The sequence below is a fragment of the Micropterus salmoides genome, unplaced genomic scaffold, assembly GCF_014851395.1.
Source record: "Micropterus salmoides isolate LMB-PRFRI ecotype aquatic unplaced genomic scaffold, ASM1485139v1 Ms_hic_scaffold_10, whole genome shotgun sequence".
In the NCBI taxonomy this organism is placed as follows: domain Eukaryota; kingdom Metazoa; phylum Chordata; class Actinopteri; order Centrarchiformes; family Centrarchidae; genus Micropterus; species Micropterus salmoides.
Window position 1 is genome coordinate 26,873,264 of NW_024040041.1, and position 13,426 is coordinate 26,886,689.

Below are 13,426 nucleotides of genomic sequence, written 5' to 3' on the forward strand. Positions count from 1 at the left end.
AAAGAAGTGAGCCTCTAGGTAGCATTCGTGTTTATTTATATACAGACACTTTATCATGACAGTGAAGACAAGCAATTTATGTATCACATCATGTACAACAGTCATTCACACATCCACAGATTTGTGCTTGTTCATGAAAATGTATTGAAAACCCACACCATTGCATTCATATTTTGCACTCGTACTGCACACAGATACACAAGAGAGCCACAAGAGAACATCAGCTGTTAGCTTTATCCACAAAAGGTGGCTTAAGAATCTAATCATACCAACCAAAATATCTCAATAACAGTTTAAGACTTTACTGGAAAAGATTCAAAAGTGCATGTTCAAAGTCACTACACACCTGGACAGAAACAGATTTGAGAAAAAGTATTGGGGAAGGGGGTTTTTGAAGCTATACAACCATCCGACAAGCACTTCTGATGGAGTACACTGGCACCTTAACCCCTCCTCCTTTTCTGAGCTCCTCTACCCCCCAATAATTTTCAGTCCTTCAGTTTTAATAGCCATGTCCTGACTATGCACCCAGTTATGATAATAACTGCAACAGTACAGTTAACATTTATAAAGCCAATTTATAAGAAAAAACAAACTGTGAAGTACAAGATTAGTGATATAGTGCATCCGACCTCTGAAGCATGTATTATATATCTTACAACTTTTACATTTGACATTGTTGGTTATAGGCTTACAAGAGGCACTTGTCACTCATGATCATGAATGACAAGCAGAACTGCAGCACCAATCTACTTAAAGGGTAACTTTTTAAAAGCATTATCCAACCTGAACCCTTATTTCCCATGTTTTTGTGTCTGTAGGACTAATTAAGAACATTTTTTTCAAATTGCTCCAGTATTGAGTGAGCATGCTGCAGTCGGCAGCAGTGAAACAGGGCTGCAATTTAATTCTTGCGGGCAACTGCGCAAAAAGAAATGGGGATCCTTTCCACAAAGTTGACTGTCAGTGGCAAAAACAAGCACTTCAGTGGACGTACATTGACCAAGCGCAATAATAATATATTTTATTTGTAATGCACTTTACATCTGAAGCAAATCTCAAGGTGCTATTGCAAGGATTATGCTGCAACCGTGTTGCTGCTACCGACTGCAGCGCGCTGGCTCAATACTGGACCAATTTCAAAAAATGTTGGACGAATTAGTCACAGACACATAAATATGGGAAAATAAGCTCCAGGTTGAAAAATACATTAGTTACCCTTTAACGTATGATGTTTTCTATTAGCTGAAACTACACAAGACACGACACGGAAAGAAAGTTAAGTTGGATTCATGATTACTTTTCCATCAGCACAATGTGAGTCATACATACATGTACTGTACACATGTGCCCCAAAAGCCTACTGGCTCATCAAATACCAAAAATCTGCATTTACACACAAATAATACACATATATACACACAGTATCACTTCATAGGTAGTGAACTTAAATATATTGTTAATGTAAACAAAAAAGTTAAATATTTAAAATGGCACACATACTTTCACAAAAATGTCACATTATAGGATGCATAGTTTTATGAAAATATGATTACACACAGACACACACACATACACACACACTACACGAAAAAGTGACTAAATGCAAGTCAGCATACAGAGGCACTCACACACAACTGTGCAATACAATGCGAGAATTAAAAAGCCACTGATAAGTACTCCAGTAAACCAGTGTGTCAAGTGTCGAACTGAAAGCAGTTGAAGCTCACGCATCTACTCAAAACCAAGTTAAATGATCGACAGGCCACAGGATCGCCAACAATGACAGAGTACCTGAAGGTTTCATAACGCCAAATGTAAGACTTGAACCTTTCCATGCTTTGATGAAAAAGTCTGGAGCCAACAAAAAATATTTTCTGACTATAACAACAACAAAAAAAAAAGTCTTTAACTTCAAAGTAGTAATTTCTGAGATATGTTTGCATTTAACTTCCAAAATAGGATGAATAAATAATAAAAGCATACTAAATTCCTTTTTACAGCAGATATTTTGACTTGTCACAGCACGTAAGGCACAGGTGCAAAAAATTCTGTTATTAAAGGCCATGTTTCATTTAAGTTAACGGTCAGTCAGTGAGCAGGCATGCTCACAGTGACAGGGCCCTATAATTAGGAAAACTAAATGGAGTGCAGCCCTTAATAATATTAATGACACCTGTGTTTTTTGCTGCAATGTCATGTCAAAATAGCTGTTGTGAAAAAGGCCATTCATGGTGTCTTTCCACCATAAAATAAAATTCACGTTATTCCTATTGTATCGTACAGCCCAGTTTTAATTTGTGACTTTGAAAAAAACTCGACTTGAGCTGAACATCAGAAACAAGACTGTTGTGGCGGTGTCATTTCAGACAAATCCTAGAGCTGCTTAAACCATATGGTCAAGAATGTATGGTATGGTAGACACCCCCAGTCTATATATCTTTGTATACTTAAAGTCTGGGACTGTTTCATGGTTGGCGATATGCCCCTTACTTCCAATTAAAAGTAATCTTAATTCTACAGCATGCAATGATCCTTTAGCTAATAGTGTGCTTATAACGTTGTGTCAACAGTTTGAGAAAGGCCGCTTCCTTTTTAAACATAACAAGTCCCCAGAGTCCCAACTGCAAACTCTGGAATGGCGTGTTCAACAATTATGTATTGGGGTTATGTTCATGTGTGTCCACATACTTTTGACCATATAGAATAACAGTGACACGCTGTCTGATTCAGGCGTCACTGCATTTACAACTTGTGAGCTGTCTGTGTAGACCGAACTGTCTGACATGACTACAATGAGCAGAAGGTGTACATTGTTTTTCACAATATGTTCCTGGAGATACTAAATTTTTTTTAGAACAGTGTTCATAATACAGAAAGAGAAATGTTCATTAAATTGCTGAACTTAACAAGGCTAAATGAATAAGCACTCCTAAGTCAAGTTTCATCCCATCCTGATCAGGTTATTTAAATGTAGGTATGAAAGGAGGGATCTAACAATGAGGCAAGAGCTGGTCTGAAGCTAGTTTAAGTCATCATAAATACTGGAAATAGAAGGTGCTGAGAGTTTTGGCCTCTTTTTCTTGGCTGATAGGCTGATGTTACTCTGACAGCTGCTGCTGCTGCCGCCTCCTCCGGTAAGACCTCCTCCTCCTCCTCCTCCTCCTCCTCCACTGTTCAAACCAAGAGACGTCCTCTTCTTTTTCTTGGGCTTCCTAGAATCTGAATGGTTGGTGCCTGTGAGAAGGACAGAAAATGATCAAACAACTGTCTTTACATTTTATCAAAAAATAACTTTCAGTGTAACGCATATTACTTCCTTACTGGCTTTAGATGAGGCAGAGTCGGTGGGTGAAATATCAGGGGAGTCTTCCCACTGCAGGCGGCTCATCAGGGTCTGTCCATCTGGAATGTCAAAGCTGTTGCTCTCCACCACAGCGTCTGCATCAGGCAGCGATGGCCTATTGCATGAAACACACACAGATGCATCCGGTTAGACAAAACTCAAGAAATCCAACTCCGTTTGACCCCACAGTAATAAAAATGTCTATATATTTCTTATATAATTGGTATGCTAAATGCAGTCAAGAAATAGTTAAGGAGCAGAAAGATTAATATAATCTCTACAGCACAGAGTACCAGTGACTCATCAATTATCAGACGATGAGGCTTCTGACTATCTGACATTTATACTTGCCATTTTTCATCAAAAGCTCCTCAACTACTTGCGTTTTCAATCACTCTCCTATTCTGAATGGTAATAAAGTACCTCTTTATTTAACACTTTTGCTGGATCTCTGGATGGTTTCTACTGTGAAGCTATATTACTGTACATGATGAGAACATCTTTGTGTATGTGTGCAAGAGGACTGTTATTACTATTTCTTAGTGCTCGCTCCACACAGCAGACCTTTTTCCTCATGGCTGGTAGCACCCTAAAGAATTTTGAGAGATTGTGAAGGCAATGTGAAGGACCATGTAAGATTAGTGCAGATCTTGATCCCACATGTGAGCGATACAAAAAGGAACCGGCTACTCATTTTACATCTGTTCTGGCTTGTCTGCAATTACACAATCTTTTGAAATCCAACTTTGACTAAATCATTAAAACCAACTTCAATTATTACACTTTTAGGGTGGCCTGATACTCATTTGAGTGTGTCTCAGGCCAATATGAGTGTTCCTGTGTTCTCTCATCTTTAAGACAATGATTCTGTTTAAGTGGAACCAGACAATGCCACCATATATATGGACATTGTTATGGTTATGTATTAAATTCAGTTAGAAAAGATTGTTGTTTTGTCATACATAGTCTTTTGTGTCATACAGTGACTTTGATAAAGCAGTTTGATATGTCATCACATTTGATTTCCTTTTGCTATTGCTATAGAACATCAGTGTTATTTACTTTAGTAGGACAAAGTCTGCCAACTGCTAAATGTTACAACGTGTTCTTGATAAGACTGTGTATTGCAATTGTCATCACATGTGATTATCTAAACTTATGATTGAATACTGAGCAACATTTTCTAAAGCTTGAAACATAATGTGGGTTTTGTTGTTGTAAATTACATTTGTAAGTGCCATAAATTGCTTGCACTAATAATGCAGGGATAAATTATGTCACATGCTGACATGCACAACTGCTCCTCCGCAGAAACCCAATATGTGCCTGGAAAAACCCTGGAGGTAATGTATGAGCGTTATAATTAATGATAAATCGTCACAGAATACTCAGTTCCCCTTCAGCTGTGGTGTACTCTTGCATTAACACGTCGCTTAGAGGATAGTCACAAGTCTGTCAAAGAGCTGTTGATCGCAGAACTGTACCAGAGTATTCACAACACTGAACAGCAGCATTGTTCTGCAACCTGATCAGAAAACAGTGAACTGAATCAGCAAACACCTTCACCATGAGGGCCACATCACTCATTCAAACATGGCTTTTGTTAAGTACACTTGTGGGTGGGTGAGGAGGGGTAAGGAAGGGGACAGGGCAGACTCACGCGGACGGCCCCAGGAGGAACACCCTGACGGCCCTCCTCTGTTCGTCCGTGTGCTGGGGACATCGCTGAGACCTGGTGGGACACAAGGTGGCATTATACATCCCTGACTGATGGCCGCATCGCCCTGCCTGCATATATACAGCCACAGGGAGTGAGGGAGGCGGGACCGACTGCTGCGGACACAATCAGGTGAGGCAGAGCAGCAATGAGATGTTAAAGGTTATGAAATGTTGGCGGGTCACTGACAGGGTCCACCATGCTCTTATTAAAAATATCTGTGCAATTACTGTTGTTCTTTGCAGAATTTGGGATTTAATTTTGAGGAGAAAAACAATTCAATCACTTGTCCAGACAAATTTTAAAACAATGCAATACAATGAGTTGCCACTTGTGTACCCGAGTTAGTCCCAACATACATACATGATCATTTTCAGACATACGCAGATGAAACTGATCATGTTTCCAGATTCATTTTCAGAAAGCATTTCTTATTGATTTAGTTACACTGAGGGAACAAACTGAGGGACATAAAGACACTGACCTCAGAATTTGGGTTAAATAACATGTCAACACCCTCACATGTCCAGGTGTTACTGTACCTTAAACTATAATGCATTGTCCCAGATATTAGCACCACAAAAGCAGGTAAATGTTTTCCCCTGAGATCGACTATGTGCCAGTGGATTATACAGCATTTACCTGGTACACATCTTCTTGGTGTGCTCGGAGATCACCCCACATTGCTGTAGAAACAAACAGTATTTCAATGTTTCATTAAAATGAGAGAGTAAAAATGGTCCTGACAAACGTGAAAAGATTGACATGCTTGAGCACAGTCATGCGAGCTGCTCACCGTTGTTAAAAGGGATCTGACTTCATCAGGGCCTAAAGTTTCATAACTGATGCCAGTGTTATAGTTGTACTGAAATGAAAGACAGACAGACAAAGAACCACCATCTGTATGGTGCACTGTACAATACAAAACAAAAATTGTGGTCTTGCAGGAACATGAACAAAAGGAGGAATTTTCACCTTGTAAGGCTCTGAACTGACGCTGCTCCCAAGCTCGCCTGGAAATGAACAAAACATCTTTATTTATGCCACAGAAACTTTTAAAACCATTAAAACGTCATTAATATAATATATATATATTAATATAATTGGAGCATCTTAGTCAAAAGACAAACAGTCCCTTGGCAGATGATTTTAGCTCATCAGATATATTATTTGCTCCTCCCTTGTAAATAGAAACTCCTGCAAGAGCTTTCTCCGTGAACCCACTGGTAAAACCACAAACTGTCGTTTCTGTATGCATAACTTTTCCTTTTACTTAACAGCACATGTATTTTCATCATACAGGTGCAAACCAGTAATAAAAAAACTAAACATTGCACATAATTATCAAACCATTTGTTTTGTTCCTAAAGTGCAACTGTGACTTGCATAAAATCCCCAAAATGTGGCTGAAAAGTTGCAAAACACTTCCAACTTTTTGTCTTTGTGTAACATTATATTGTGCTGGCATTTTGACCCTGGATGAGGAGAAAAGGTGAACCTTTCGCTTGCATAAACTCTCCACACTACACTGTGGTGTTAGACAGCAGGTGTCCACATTCCACCTCCTGTGATTGAAGACACTGCGTGCACAGAACATCCTGATCTGCAACACGACGCTTGGGAAAAAACATGCAGCAGCAGGTCCAGAGTCATACAGTATCTCACAAAAGCGAGTACACCCCTCACAATATTTGTAAATATTTGATTATATCTTTCTATGTGACAACACTGAAGAAATGACACTTTGCTACAATGTAAAGTAGTGAGTGTACATCTTGTATAACAGTGTAAATTTGCTGTCCCCTCAAATTAGCACATCACACAGCCATTAATGTCTAAACCGCTGGCAACAAAAGTGCACCCCTAAGTGAAAAAGTCCATATTGGGCCCAATTTGCCATTTTCCCTCCGTGGTGTCATGTGACTCGTTAGTGTTACAAGGTCTCAGGTGTGAATGGGGAGAAGTTGTGTTAAATTTGGTGTTATCGCTCTCACATTCTCTCATACTGGTCACTGGAAGTTCAACATGGCACCTCATGGCAAATAACTCTGAGGATCTTGAAAAAGAATGGTTGCTATACATAAAGATGGCCTAGGCTAGAAGAAGATTGCCAAGACCCTGAAACTGAGCTGCAGAACGGTGGCCAAGGCCTTACAGCGATTCAACAGGACAGGTTCCACTCAGAACAGGTCTCGCCACGGTCGACCAAAGAAGTTGAGTGCACGTGCTCAGCGTCTAGCCTGAGGTTGGTCTTCAGGAGGAAATAGACGTATGAGTGCTGCCAGCCTTGCAGCAGAGTCTGAAGGGGAGGTAGATCAGGTAGGTCAGTGCTCAGAACATACGCCGCACACTGCATCAAATTGGTCTGCATGGCTGTCGTCCCAGAAGGAAGCCACTTCTAAAGATGATACACAAGAAACCCCGCAAACAGTTTGCTGAAGACAAGCAGACTAAGGACATGGATTACTGGAACCATATCCTGTGGTCTGATGAGACCAAGGTAAACTTATTTGGTTCAGATGAGTACAAAGACAAGTGTGTCTCGCCTCCAGTCAAGCATGGTGGTGGGAGTGTCATGGTCTGGGGCTGCATGAGAGCTGCCGGCACTGGGGAGCTACAGTTCATTGAGGGAACCATGAAGGCCAACATATACTGTGACATACTGAAGCAGAGCATGATCCTCTCCCTTTGGAGACTGTGCCGCAGGGCAGTATTCCAACATGATAAAGACCCCAAACACACCTCCAAGACGTCCACTGCCTTGCTAAAGAAGCTGAAGGTAAAGGTGATGGACTGGCCAAGCATGTCTCCAGACCTAAACTCTATTGAGCATCTGTGGGGCATCCTTAAACAGAAGGTGGAGAAGAGCACGGTCTCTAACAACTACCAGCTCCATGATGTCATCATGAAGGAGTGGAAGTGGACTCCACTGGCAACTTGTGAAGCTCTGGTGAACTTCATGCCCAAGAGGGTTAAGGCAGTGCTGGAAAATAATGGTGGCCACACAAAACATTGACACTTTGGGCCCCAATTTGGACATTTTCTCTTAGGGGTGTACTCACTTTGTTGCCAGCGGTTTAGACATTAATGGCTGTGTGAGGGGACTGCAAATGTACACAGTTATAGAAGCTGTATACTCACTAATTTACATTGTAGCAAAGTGTCATTTCTTCAGTGCGGTCACATGGAAAGGGACAAATGTGAGGGGTGTACTCACTTTTGTGACATACTGTATTTACACCACATTCAGAAAGGTGCATGAACCAAAACTTCACCACTACACTAGAAACTGAATACCAAATTGACTCACCATTTTTATGTTTGATAGATTTGGATCTTCTTGGGGAATTTTGATTCTGCACAAAGAAAATCATTCAGATTAGATTTACCTCCATTATTAAAACATACATAAAATATACCGTAATATCACCTGCAAAGGGAAAAACAAATGCAAAAATACCTTATCTGACTTCCTTTTCTTGGCTGTAACATAGAAATAAGAAGTTTGTTTATTAAGTGGAAGCAATCTGGAGCTTTCCTTAATTATTCTTTCTTAAGTGAAACTACTTTATAATGCTCACCTTTTTTTTCTGCCCCATACGACCAGTCATTATCATTAAGGTCATCGTTGTCTTCCTGATCACTCTCTGATTTGCTCATGTTATTATTGCTGGCTAGCCTGTTAAAGTGTAAAAAAATCAAAACAAAAAACTGATCATATGTTCATACCCATTTTGGATTAATACGAGATGTCAGTCCTGAATCACCTTCACTGACCGACCTGCGGTTGGCGATGCGACTGCTGTTGCGTCCCATGCCAAGACATTTCTCCAAGTGCGGGGCAAAGCGAGAAGCGGCTATTAATCTTTTGCAGTTCGGGCATTCACACTCTTTGTTTTTCCACTGATTGTACACTTGGCCAAATATATCCACTCCTGGCTGATCGACAATTTCTGGAAATATAATTTTAAATAAAAGGGACATACTGTGTAGGCAACACACACCAAAGAAATTAGAAAGGCAAATGCCCCAGAACAAACTAGAAACCATGGCACCAACCAAATTCCTTCATGCTGTCTTGGTCTGTTTCATCCAAGAAGAAATAGCCCTGTTTCACAGCACGATGTACCTCAAAACACAGGCCCAAACAGGCATCTTCCACCAGCTCAGAGTAGATGTCATGGACCAAGGCCTATTACAAGAAACATGTCAAGATAACTTAAAGCCAAATACACACTGGATGCCAGATAAAAACATATGAAAGACATAACATCTGTCTATCGGTGACAGTTAAAGGAAGAAATACAAATTATATACATTCACTCACCTCCAGCTTGGTGTTGTCTGGGCCTGACAGGGGCATATCCTCCATTTTCATTTGAAAATCTGTATGGGAAATCTTGATAGCAAGGCAATGAGATGCTGACCTGAGGATATTGACAGAAAAAGGTCAGCATGGTCAACAGATTAAAAGAATGACAATACCAATCTGTCAGCTAGGGTGCAGTTTTTGACTGAAACTGCATAATACTTACTTTTAAAATAGCTATCAACGCTTGTTGCAGATATGTATTCATTCTGTTGAAGAGAAGAAAACACATTAAATTAACAGGTGAGGTCATGCGTTTTTCTAAAATAAAACACTGCAGGAAACATACATTCCCTTCAAAACCCAAACCTGGACATATTAGTTACAGTAATATCAAGATTAACATTTATTTAATACCAGAAACACCAAATGTTGTTAGGGTTTCTATTTATTAATGCGTCAGGTGTGGTTAACTGAGGCAAGATGCGTCTTTATTTATACTATAAACACTGCAATAATAGCTCATTTATAAACATAAGACACCCATCTAAACAGCCTCGCCGACGTCTTGCTAACGTTTATTGGAAAACAAATACAGCGACAATATAAATGCAGGTAATGACAGTTGTTAGCAAACTCAACACTGTTTAAACGTCAAATAACATCACTTTAAAGTGTTAGCATGTACTAGCTAGTCCTGGTATCAGTTAATTTGACATGAAGAAAAGGCGTCTGATGCACACTGATGCCAAATACTGCGATACAATGTAGCCTAATGATGTTGTGTTTTTAATATCAGCGAAAACTGTTTCCTCTTACCCTGTCACACAGAAAACTCAACCTGAACCAGTTTATCAGATGGAGGCAACATCACCGTGTCAGTCCGCGCAAAATGCGTTAACAAGAAGCCAGGTGTTCCGCTACGCCCATCCTTTTGTCGTCGGTAAAACTAAATCCTCGTTTAAATGGTTTGTGGTCGCAGGTGTCGAGTAAATTAACGATACAAACCCGTTTGCTTGACACCGAGGAGGCCAACGGCGGAGGACCAAACATGAAAACAAAACCACGGACTTCCGGTTTCAACCTTAAAAATAAAAGCCTTCCTTCCGAAGTCGATGTGTTTCTCATGAAAAGCACTACCAGTGGTGGAAGAAGTACTCATATATTTTACTTAAGTAACATGCACTTTTAAGTAAAACTAGATCAAAATGTACCTAATGTTTCAAATGTACTTGCTGGGCTATGACCCCTTTGACAGTGTAATATAATCACCTAAATCAGGGGTTTTAAAAGTCTGAGACTGTGGGCCTTCCCTCAGACCCACCCTTACTTTACTTGCTTAGTTTTGCTCAACTCCTGGATGCATATGAGATCGTGGTTATGTTATTTGACCCCACACACACTCAAGATAACTAATATTGCTATTTGACATAACATTAGACCACACCAAATACATTAAATAAAGGTCTGAGGCATTGAATACTACTGTATTTAACCAAATCACACACGTAGGCTATTCCATGTGGACTTCCATCCATCCATCCATCCATCCATCCATCGTCTATGTGGAATTCTTGTGATAAATAATTTAATATTGTTTCACTTCCATTCACTGATCTATATCATATTTCAGGGTACAACTAGGTTTAATGGTCACATTACAACAGGTTGCAAAGTGAAATGTGATTTGTAACGCCCTACTGCTACATAGCAGCTTATAAAAATATGGTATACAAAAACAACCATGGAATAATAAACAAAAAACAAACTAGGGAGCAGTGCTGAGGATGAATTTGCTCTGCAATCTTGTGGTGCAACGGCAGAAACTTCTATATCTTTTCACAGCCGGCAGGAGGGTGAACAGGCCTGTGTGACTGGGGTGGGTACTGTTCTTTAATGTCCTTTGGGCTAATTTAAAAAATCCTTTGGGCTAGGCACCTCACCAATATGATCTTCTGAGCAGTTTTAATCACCTGCTGCAGAGCCATCCGGTCCTGGGCCGTGCCCATCCCATGGCAGTGATGTTTCTAGTCAGGATACTTTCTATTGCTCCTCTGTAAAAGTTGACGAGAACTTGGCACAGGAATTTAGTCTTCTTAAGCTTCCTTAAGAAATACAACCTTTTCTAACCTTTCTTCACCAGCGTGGAGGTGTGGGATGACCATGTCAGGTTCTCTGTGATGCTGATTCCCAGGAACGATCAGCTCCTTGGTTTTGCTGATGTCGAGAAGTAGGTTGTTCTCTGGGCACGACTCTGCAAGATCATCGACTTCATTCCGATTTGAAATCTCAACATTGTTTTAAATCCGGCCAATGATGTTTATTTAAATATTATTACTGATGTATTAACACACAAGCAGCATTTTAATATTACAGCTGGTGAAGGTGGTGTAGTTTAATCCATAATTATCATATCATATAGACTGATCATATGTTTTGTTTGTAAAATCTGAATCTTAAAAGTGACTAGAAAACTGTAGCTGTCAGATAAATGTAATGGTGTAAAATGTACAGTATTTCCTTCTGAAATGTAGTGGAGTAGAAGTATAAAGTAATATAAAATGGATCATCAAGTAAAATACAAATGCATCAAAATTATACTTAAATATACTTATTGAGTAAATGTAATTCCACTGATCAAGTGGTGGAATACAAGTAAGTTAATTTTCTCAAGTAGTATTTTCATTAAATACTTCTAATAAACAACATTTCAGTGGCAAGCATTGTCATTTGTTTGTCTGCTATGCTGGTTATTTTGCTATTGGTTTTACATATAAAGCACATGATCAGTTTATAAAAAATTACATTGCAACAGAGTGAACTGCTAAACAGTGCAGCTCCACTTGGACTACCCGTAACTTCAAAGCACCAGTAATCACATTATGTAATAATAATGCAATAAATATAATCTAATCATATGTTACATTATTGGGTTATTTTCAGTCAGGACTTTCAGTTGCAGGCCAAATTATTTGACTTTTAATTCTTCCACCACTGTTCAAGTGCACACTATTTAAAAACTGTGCCAGGAAAGTACTGATTTGAGGCCATCCTTATTGTACTGATTTTGCTTTAAAGGATGTTTATGTATTTTGTCTATGCCATTACCACACATTTTCAAAAAATGTTACCAAAAAGCATCCTACACACATGGTATCAGATATCAATCTGTTAGCCTTGTTCTATATTTAGCCAAAATCTCCATAGATCAGCCACTAAAAGCTGCAGGTTACTAGGATATTTGTGTGACGCAGTTAGTGATGACTTTTATTTTGACGGTACAGCAGCGTGCTTCCGCTATTACGGTCAAGTTTGACGCTTTAACGCAAGCCGGGGACTTTTACCACCCACTCAAGACATCATTTAAGAACATGAACGTTTATTATCTGTGATCACTTAGTCGTGCCTGAGCGGTTGAATGAGGTCATCGGTATCAAAAATTGCGCACTATATGGACAAAAGTATGTGGACACCTAAACATTACATTCATATAAGATTGTTTCACATCTTGTTCCAAAACATCCTCCACTCTTCTGTAAAGGCTTTCCACAAGATGTAGGAACCTGCAGGGGTTTGACTCAACAGTTGTTGCTCCAGTTCATGTCAAATAGTGTTGGATATCAAAAACTTTCAAGGCTGGATAACCAACCGGGCAACTGCTCCAGGGCCCCCAGACCTTCTAGAGCCCCTGTGTGTCAACTGGTTTGTGCTTTATTATTCTGAGTTTGCAACACAATAATTCTGCTCAATTTACATGTTAATGTGGCCATGAAAAAAGGCAATAAGCACACTATGACTGCAACTATGATTATATTTATAATGGATTAATTGGTTTTCTCAATTCATTTATTAAACATTTGGTCTATAAAATATCAGAAATAGTGAAAAATGCCCAGTAAGGTGACAACTTTTTGTATGTCGATTGAACAATGAAAGGCCAAAAGCCATTCAGTTTTTAATCATTTAACATGTGAAAATAGCTGCAAATCTTAACATTTCCGACCCTGGAACTAGTGAAATTTCATCCTCTGTGCTTGATAAAAGACTGGACAAA

At 39.5% G+C, this 13,426-nt stretch overlaps 1 protein-coding gene across 2 annotated transcripts; it reads right to left on the minus strand.

The window, feature by feature from the left end:
- Positions 1-15: 15 nt before the first annotated feature.
- Positions 16-10,443, minus strand: atxn7l3a (ataxin 7 like 3a). Of its 2 annotated transcripts, XM_038705491.1 has the most exons (14): positions 10,192-10,443; positions 9,599-9,641; positions 9,391-9,490; positions 9,123-9,255; positions 8,845-9,016; positions 8,645-8,742; positions 8,524-8,546; positions 8,374-8,419; positions 6,039-6,076; positions 5,860-5,928; positions 5,706-5,749; positions 5,007-5,078; positions 3,325-3,461; positions 16-3,237 (listed from the first exon to the last, which is right to left on the minus strand). In XM_038705491.1, the coding sequence occupies exons 3-14, from the start codon at positions 9,439-9,441 to the stop codon at positions 3,023-3,025; spliced, it is 1,098 nt and encodes a 365-aa protein (XP_038561419.1). In that variant the 5' UTR covers positions 9,442-9,490; positions 9,599-9,641; positions 10,192-10,443; the 3' UTR covers positions 16-3,022. The 2 variants fall into 2 exon arrangements, with proteins under 2 accessions (XP_038561419.1, XP_038561427.1); XM_038705499.1 differs by lacking the exon at positions 5,007-5,078.
- Between the last annotated feature and the right edge of the window lie 2,983 nt (positions 10,444-13,426).